Raw genomic sequence first — 9245 nt, 5'->3', positions numbered from 1 at the left:
TTAAGAATGTGAACTCTTCAGAAGATACTGTTAACATAATGAAAAGAAAGTTGCAATTGTAGAAAATATTTGCAAATCATGAAAAAATGTGAGTTCATACATACATTCATTAATACGTATAATACATAATAAGACCAAAAATTCATTCAGAAAATAAGGAATATACAATTTGGGAAATAATTTGATCAGACCCATCACTAAAGAAAATATAGCTTTTTGCTGTAGTCCCGAGTGGTAGCTACCGAAATGGGCAAGTTCATGAAACCCGGGAAGGTGGTACTGGTCCTGGCTGGTCGCTACTCTGGACGCAAAGCGGTCATCGTGAAGAACATTGATGACGGCACCTCAGACCGACCCTACAGCCATGCTCTGGTGGCTGGAATTGATCGCTATCCCCGCAAAGTGACAGCTGCCATGGGCAAGAAGAAAATCACCAAAAGGTCAAAGATCAAGTCTTTTGTGAAAGTTTATAATTATAATCACCTCATGCCCACAAGATACTCTGTGGATATCCCCTTGGACAAAACTGTTGTCAACAAGGATGTCTTCAGAGACCCTGCTCTCAAACGCAAGGCCCGACGAGAGGCAAAGGTCAAGTTTGAGGAGAGATACAAGACTGGCAAGAACAAATGGTTCTTCCAGAAGCTGCGGTTTTAGGTCTGTCTCGGTTAATAAAAATATTTTAAAAGTGAAAAAAAAGAAAAGAAAATATAGAGCTGACATATAAGCACATGAATGGACGTTCAACATCATTAGTTATTAGGGAAAGACAGAGCCACAGTGAAGTGATATCAGGAAATGTGGCAGAGTAGAAAGCCCCAGAATTTGACTCTCCACAGAAACGACATGTGAGCTGGTAGGAACTGTCTGAGCAACTATTTTGCAACCCTAGTCTAATAGATCCCTTACAGGATCCAGAGGAGTGCTTAATGAAGAAGCTGGTAAATTTAATTTTGGTGAATTTTAGTGATTGCATGGTAGTGGCTACCATGCCTCACATCCCAGCACCCTACAATGCAGCAACTCAGTTCCTGGTGAAAATTTCTGGGGCCATGGTCGGGAATATGGACCTTGTCTTCCAAAAACTTGGGATCATAGGTTTGTTATTGCTAATCATCAAGGGGCTGAGACAGAAGTTAGCCATTGTTTCATCCCAAATGGGCTAAAATGTCTTCCTGATTTGTAGAGGATTTAAAGAGAGAGCATCTATGTTTTCCCCTTTTGGGAGCCAAATGCTTAAAGATATCTTTGTCAGGTTGCACTTTGTCTGCAGAGACAAAGGAACAGAAACTTGACTGATCACAGACAAGAAGCACATACTTCCAAAAACAGTTTGGAAAAGTTACAATTGTATAGTTTCAACCTTCAACAAGCAAAATCCAACAATCCCTGATGAGACAGAATTGGAATTTTAGAATTCCCACAGCGTTATAGTTTGAGTTGCCACAACTCAAAATGCCCGGTTTTCAACAACAACAAAAATACAGTACATAGAAAGAAACAGTAATGTACAACCCCTTTAGAGGAACAAGAGTTAGACAGAAACCATCCCTGAGGAAGCCCGGACATTTAAGTTATTAATCAAAGACATTAAATTGACTTCCTTAATTTTATTTAAGGAAATCATGGACAGAGAGCTAAAGGGAATCAAGAAAATAATGATTGTAAAAAATAAAAATACAAATGAAGATGAAAAAGAAGGAGATAGAAGGAACTGAATAGAAATTTTGGAGGTGGAAAGTACAAAAACTCAGATGAAAAATTCTCTAGAAGTGTTCAAAATCAGATTTGAGCAGGCAGGATAAAGGATCAGTTGAAGATAAGGACAAATGAAATAATAAATACAGAGAAACAGAAAAAAATAATGAATATAAATGAACAAAGCCACAAAGGACCTGTGGGATACCATTAAGTGTTCAACATATGTATTATAGGGCTCCCAGAAGAAGATATTGAGACAGCAATAGGAAAACATATTTGGCAAAAAAATTCCCAAATCTGATGAAATTCATGAATATATATATATATCTGAGAAGCTCAACTAACTCCAAGCTGGATACTTATAGACTCTACACCAAGTTGATCTTGAAAGCAGGAATATAGAAATCACTCATCACATACGAATGATTCTCAATAAAATTAATAGATGATTTCTCTCCAGAAATCATAGAGGCCAGAAGACAGTAGTATGACATGTTTAGTATCCCAAAGGGGGGAAAAAAATTGTCAGTCAAGAATTCTGTATCTGGCAAAACTATCCTTTAACAATGAAAGAGATATTAAGAAAATCCCAGGTAAACAGATCTATCATACAAGAAATTACTAAAGAGACTCCTTCAAGATGAAATGAAAGGACACCAGACAGTAACTCTCAGACATAAAAAAATAATAAGGTCCAGTAATACCGGACTTTTGAATGAATGAAATTGTATGTTTCATTTAATTTATAACTTCCCTTTTTTTCCTAAATAAACTAAATGACAAGTATGTAAAACAATAATTATAAATTCATTTTAAGGGGATTAGAATGCATAAGGTGATAATCTGTAATAATAACAACTCAAAGGGTTGAAGCAGAGAACCCAAAAGGAAATAAATGGAGATGTAAGGAAGCAGAATTTTTGTAAATTATTATGTACTATTATGTATATTCAAACCATGGGTTTAATAAGTTTAACATGGTAATTGATATCCTCCAAATGTTGACAATGGAAAATTGAGGTACAAAAGCATAAATATAAATAGCCACATGGCAAAGTAAATGCTTGTTTTTCGGTAATCAAATTAAATATAAAAGGATTACTCTTTCCTATTAAAATAAAGGTTTGGAAGATTATATTTTAAAAAATAGAATCCATCAACATTCTGTTTATAAAATATTCACTTTAGATATGAAGATGAAGCTAATTTTAGGTAAAAGGATGGAAAAAGATATTCCATGAAAACTATAACCAAAACTGAACTGACTTGGTTGTACTGTTATTTAAAAAGGTTTCATCATATATTGGGTCTTCCCAGTTGGCTTAGTGGTAAAGAATCTGCCTGTCAATGCAGGAGACATGGGTTCGATCCCTGGTTCACTAAGTTCTTCTGGAGGAGGAAATGGCAACCCACTCCAGTATTCTTGCTGGGATAATCCAATGGACATAGGAGCCTGGTGGGCTACAGTGCATGGCGTCTCAAAGAGCCAGACATGATAGAGTGACTGAGCATGCACCCATCATATACTGATAACATTTAATACAGCAATGTGTATTAGTCACTCTGGCATGTCCAATTTTGCAATCCTATGGACAGTAGCCCACCAGGCTCCTCTGTCTATGGCATTCTCCAGGCAAGAATACTGAAGTGGGTTGCCATGCCTTACTCTAGGGTACCTTCCTAACCCAGGGATTGAACCCACATCTCTAATATTTCCTGCATTGGCAGGCAGGTTCTTTATGACTGGAGCCACCTGGGAAGCCCATATATACCATATACTGACCACAAAATAAGTCTTAATAAATTTTTAAAAGATTGAAATCATCCAATGTATGTCTTTTGATCATAATGGAATGAAATTAAAAATGAATAACAGAGGCAAACTGGAAAATTCACAAATATGTGGAAATTAAACAATACAAGGAAGATTAGGAGACCTTAAGAGGGAAGGACACAGCACCTCGAGAGGTGAGGCAGCAGGAAGGATGTACACTCAGCACTCAGCAAGATATTGAATCCCTAACAGGAGGGCTGACAGCTTCTAAGGGGGTTGATTTTCCAAGATCAAGCCCTGAGCCTTTGATGTGGGAGCACTAACTCCCAGACCCTAGAGTATGAGAGAACTAACCCTGCTGCTGCTGCTGCTAAGTCGCTTCAGTCGTGTCCGACTCTGCACAACCCCAGAGACAGCAGCCCACCAGGCTCCCCAATCCCTGGGATTCTCCAGGCAAGAACAATGGATTGGGTTGCCATTTCCTTCTCCAATGCATGAAAGTGAAAAGTGAAGGTGAAGTCATTCAGTCGTCTGACTCCTAGCGACCCCATGGACTGCAGCCTACCAGGCTCCTCCATCCATGGGATTTTCCAGGCAACGGTACTGGAGTGGGTTGCCATTGCCTTCTCCAGAACTAACCCTACTGCTGCTGCTGCTGCTGCTGCTGCTGCTAAGTCACTTCAGTCATGTCCGACTCTGTGCGACCCCATAGATGGCAGCCCACCAGGCTCCCCCATCCCTGGGATTCTCCAGGCAAGAACACTGGAGTGGGTGAACTAACCCTAGGGAGTATCAAATAGTGAGAACTCACACAAACAAAACCACTTGAATACGAGACACAGCATCACCCAACCACCAATAGCACCCTGTTCAGGGCACCTCATCTTAACAACAAAAAAGTAAGTAAGTAAAAGTAAAGTAAAGTCACTCAGTTGTGTCCGACTCTTTGCGGCCCCGTGGACTGCAGCCCACCAGGCTCCTCAGTCCATGGGATTCTCCAGGCAAGAATACTGGAGTGGGTTGCCATTTCTTTCTCCAGGGGATCTTCCCAACCCAGGGATCGAACCAGGGTCTCCCGCACTGGAGGCAGACACTTTAACCTCTGAGCCACCAGGGAAGCCAAACAAAACAAAAATACAAACCCAATCATTAGGAGACAGTATTACCATCTCACTCAGCCTTGCCCATCAGAAGAAAAACAAACAAACAAAAACTCAGCACAAATCTCACCCTGTACAAAGCTTACACAAACCACTGGACCAACCTTAGGATCGCAGAAACCAAAACGAAAAAAGAATTCAACTTTCCTTAAAGCTTGAGAAAAGGAGAACTCAAACACAATAAGTTAAAAAATATAATGAAAAGGCAGAGAAATACTACACAAATGAAGGAACAAACTAGAAACACACAAGTCCAAATAAATGAAGAGGAAATAGGCAAACTACCTGAAAAAGAATTCAGAATAATGATGTAAAGATGATCAAAAATCTTGAAAACAAAATGGAGAAAATGCAAGAGTCAATTAACAAAGACCTAGAAGAATTAAAGAATAAACATACAAACAACACAAGTACTGAAATTAAAAATACTCTAGAAGGAATCAATAGCAGAATATCTGAAGCAGAAGAATGAATCAGTGAGCTGGAAGATAAAATGGTGGAAATAACTTCTGAAGAGCAGAATAAAGTAAGAATGAAAAGAACTGAGGATAATCTCACAGACCTCTGGGACAAAATCAAATGTGCCAACATTCAAATTATAGGGGTCCCAGAAGAAGAAGAGAAAAAGAAAGGTTACGAGAAAATTTTTGAAGAGATTATAGTTGAAAATTTCCCCAACATGGAAAAGGAGATAGTCAATGAAGTCCAAGAGGCATGAAGAATCCCATACAGGATAAACCTAAGGAGAAACATGCCAAGACGCATATTAATCAAATTAACAAAGACTAAATACAAAGAAAGAATATTAAAAGAAGCAAGGGAGAAGCAACAAGTAACATACAAGGGAAACTCCATATGTTTAACAGCTGATCTTTCAGCAGAAACTCTGCACAATGCTATGAGACTAGATATCAGTTACAAGAAAAAACCTGTAAGAAACACAAACACATGGAGATTAAACAACATGTTTCTAAATAACCAACAGGTTACTGAGAAATCAAAGGGAAATAAAAAAAACTTCTAGAAATAAATGACAATGAAAACATGACAACTCGAAACCTATGAGATGCAACAAAAGCAGTTCAAAGAGGGACGTTTATAGCAACACAATCCTACCTCAAGAAAAAAGAAAAACATAGAATAGACAACTTAACTTTACACCTAAAACAACTCAAAAAAGAACAAAAACCCCAAAAAATTAGTAGAAGGAAGGAAATCATAAAGATCCAAGAAGAAATAAATGAAAAAGAAATGAAAGAAACAATAGTAAAGATTAATAAAACTAAAAGCTGGTTCTTTGAGAAGATAAACAAAATTGACAAACTTTTAACCAGAATCATCAAGAAAAAAGAGAGAAGAATCAGATCAACAAAATTGTAATGAAAAAGGAGAGGTTACAACAGACAATGCAGAAATACAAAGGATTATAAGAGAATATTATGAACAACTCTATGGCAATAAAACAGATATCCTTGAAGAAATCGACAGATTCTTAGAAAAGTTCAATCTTCCAAGACTGAATCAGGAAGAAATAGAAACTATGAACAACCCAATTACAAGCACTGAAATTGAACCTGTGATCAAAAATCTCCCAAAAAGCAAAAGCCCAGGCCCAGATGGCCTCACAGGAGAATTCTATCAAACATTTAGAGAAGAGGTAATGCCCATCCTTCTAAAAACTCTTTCAAAAAATTGCAGAGGAAGGAACACTTCCAAGCTCATGCTATGAGGCCATCATCATCTTGATACCAAAACCAGACAAAGACAACACACAAAAAGAAAACAGCAGGCCAATATCACTGATGAACACAGATGCAAAAATCCTTAACAAAATTTTAGCAAACAGAATTCAGTAACACATCAAAAAGATCATACATCATGATCAAGCTGGGTTTATTCCAGCAATGCAAGGATTCTTCAATATATGCAAATCAATCAATGTAATAAACTATGTTAACAAATTGAACAATAAAAACCATATGATAATCTCAATAGATGCAGAAAAAGCCTTTGACAAAATTCAGCGCCCATTTATGATTAAAACTTCAAAAAATGGGCATAGAAGGAATCTACCTCAACATAGTAAAGGCCATATATGATAAGCCTACAGCAAACATTATTCTCAATGGTGAAAAACTGAAAGCATTCCCCCTTAGATCAGGAACAAGACAAGGGTGTCCACTTTCACCACTATTATTCAACACAGTTCTGGAAGTGCTAGCTATAGCAATCAGAGAAGAAAAAGAAATAAAAGGAATCCAGATCAGAAAAGAAGAAGTAAAGCTCTCACTGTGCAGATGCCATGATACTGTACATAGAAAACCCTAAAGATTGTATCAGAAAATTACTAGAGCTAATCTTGAATTTAGCAAAGTTGCAGGATACAAAATCAATACACATAAATCACTTGCATTTCTATATACTAACAATGAAAAATCAGAAAGAGAAATTAAGGAATCAATCCTATTCACCATTGCAACAAAAAGAGTTAGATATCTAGGAATAAACTTACCTAAAGAGACAAAAGAACTGTACACAGAAAATTATAAGATACTAATGAAAGAAATCAAGAATGACATAAACAGATGGAGAGATATTCCATGTTCCTAGATAGGAAGAATCAATATTATGAAAATGACTATACTACCAAATGCAATCTACAGATTTCATGTGATCCCTATCAAATTACCAATGGCATTTTTCACAGCACTAGAACAAAAAATTTCACAGTTCATACGGAAACACAAAGACCCTGAATAGCCAAAGCAGGACCTTGCCAACAAATGTCCACCTAGTCAAAGCTATGGTTTTTCCAGTAGTCATGTGGATGTGAGAGTTGGACTATAAAGAAAGCTGGGCACTAAATAATTGATGCTTTTGAACTGTGATGTTGGAGAAGACTCTTGAGAGTCCCTTGGATTGCAAGGAGATCAAACCAGTCCATCCTAAAGGAAATCAGTCCTGAATACTCATTGGAAGGACTGATGCTGAAGCTGAAACTCCAATACTTTGGCCACCTGCCATGAAGAACTGACTCATTGGAAAAGACACTGATGCTGAGAAAGGTTGAAGGCAGGAGGAGAAGGGGACAACAGAGGGTGGCATGGTTGGATGGCATCACCAACTCGATGGACATGAGTTTGAGTAAACTCCAGGAGTTTGGGAATGGTCAGGGAGGCCTGACGTGCTGCAGTCCATGGGGTTGCAAAGAGTCGGTCACAACTGAGCGACTGAACTGAACTGAGCCAAAACAGTCTTAAGAAAGAAGGATGGAGCTGGAAGAATTAACCTTCCTGACTTCAGATTATACTACAAAGCTGCAGTCATTAAGACAGTATGGTACTGTATAGACCAATGGAACAAGATAGAAAGCCCCAAAATAAACCCATGTACCTATGGGTACCTTATTTTTGGCAAAGGAGGCAAGAATATACAATGTGGCAAAGACAGCCTCTTCAATAAATGGTGCTGGAAAAACTGGACAACTACACGTAAAAGAATGAAATTAAAACACTTCCTAACACCATACACAAAGATAAACTCAAAATGGATTAAAGACCTAAATGTAAGACCAGAAACTATAAAACTCTTAGAGGAAAACATAGGCACAACACTCAATGACATAAATCAAATTAAGATCCTCTATGACCCACCTCCTAGAGTAATGGAAATAAAAACAAAAGTAAACAAGTGGGACCTGATTAAACTTAAAAGCTTTTGCACAGCAAAGAAAACTGTAAGTAAGGTGAAAAGACAACCCTCAGAGTGGGAGAAAATAATAGCAAATGAAACAACTGACAAAGGATTAATTTCCAAAATACACAAGCAACACATACAACTCAACACCAGAAAAACAAACAACCCAATAAAAAAGTGGGGAAAAGACCTAAACAGACATTTCTCCAAAGAAGATACACAAATGGCTAACAAACACATGCAAAGATGCTCAACATCACTCATTAGTAGAGAAATGCAAATCAAAACTGCAATGAGATATCACCTCACACTGGTCAGAATGGCCATTATCAAAAAGTCTACAAACAATAAATGCTGGTGAGGGTGTATAGAAAAGGGTACATTCTTGCACTATTGGTGGGAATGTAAATTGATACAACCACTATGGAAGACGGTATGGAGATTCCTTAAAAAAAAAATAGCAATAAAACCACCATATGACCCAGCAATCCCACTCCTAAGCATATACCCTGAGGAAACCAAAATTGAAAAAAACACATGTATTCCATTGTTCATTGCAGCACTATTTACAACACCTAGAACATGGAAGCAACCCAGATTTCCATTGACAGATGAATGGATAAAGTTGTGGTACATATACACAATGGAACATTACTCAGCCATAAAAAGGAACACATCTGAGTCAGTTCAAATGAGGTGGATGAACCTAGAACCTATTATACAGAGTGAAGTAAGTCAGAAGGAGAAAGATAAATATCATATTCTAATGCATATATATGGAATCTAGAAAAATGATACTGAAGAATTTATTGACAGGGAAACAGTGGAGAAACAAACATAAGAGAATAGACTTATGGACATGGGGAGAGGGTAGGAGAGGGTGCGATATATGGAAAGAGTAACATGGAAACTTA

The 9245-nt window shown here is 37.6% G+C and overlaps 1 protein-coding gene across 1 annotated transcript; it reads left to right on the top strand.

Annotated features, from left to right (window-relative positions):
- Positions 1-228: 228 nt before the first annotated feature.
- On the top strand, positions 229-657 carry LOC138081192 (large ribosomal subunit protein eL27-like). Its single transcript, XM_068974327.1, has one exon. It carries the CDS (start codon positions 247-249, stop codon positions 655-657), a length of 411 nt encoding a protein of 136 aa, XP_068830428.1. The 5' UTR covers positions 229-246.
- The last annotated feature ends 8588 nt before the right edge of the window (positions 658-9245 follow it).

This window comes from Capricornis sumatraensis, chromosome 6 (genome assembly GCF_032405125.1).
Source record: "Capricornis sumatraensis isolate serow.1 chromosome 6, serow.2, whole genome shotgun sequence".
NCBI lineage: Eukaryota > Metazoa > Chordata > Mammalia > Artiodactyla > Bovidae > Capricornis > Capricornis sumatraensis.
This window is presented reverse-complemented; position numbering and strand designations above follow the sequence as displayed.

Excerpts from the sequence above, each read along its gene's own strand:
- LOC138081192 (XM_068974327.1), top strand. The coding sequence starts at position 247 with ATGGGCAAGTTCATGAAACCCGGGAAGGTGGTACTGGTCCTGGCTGGT.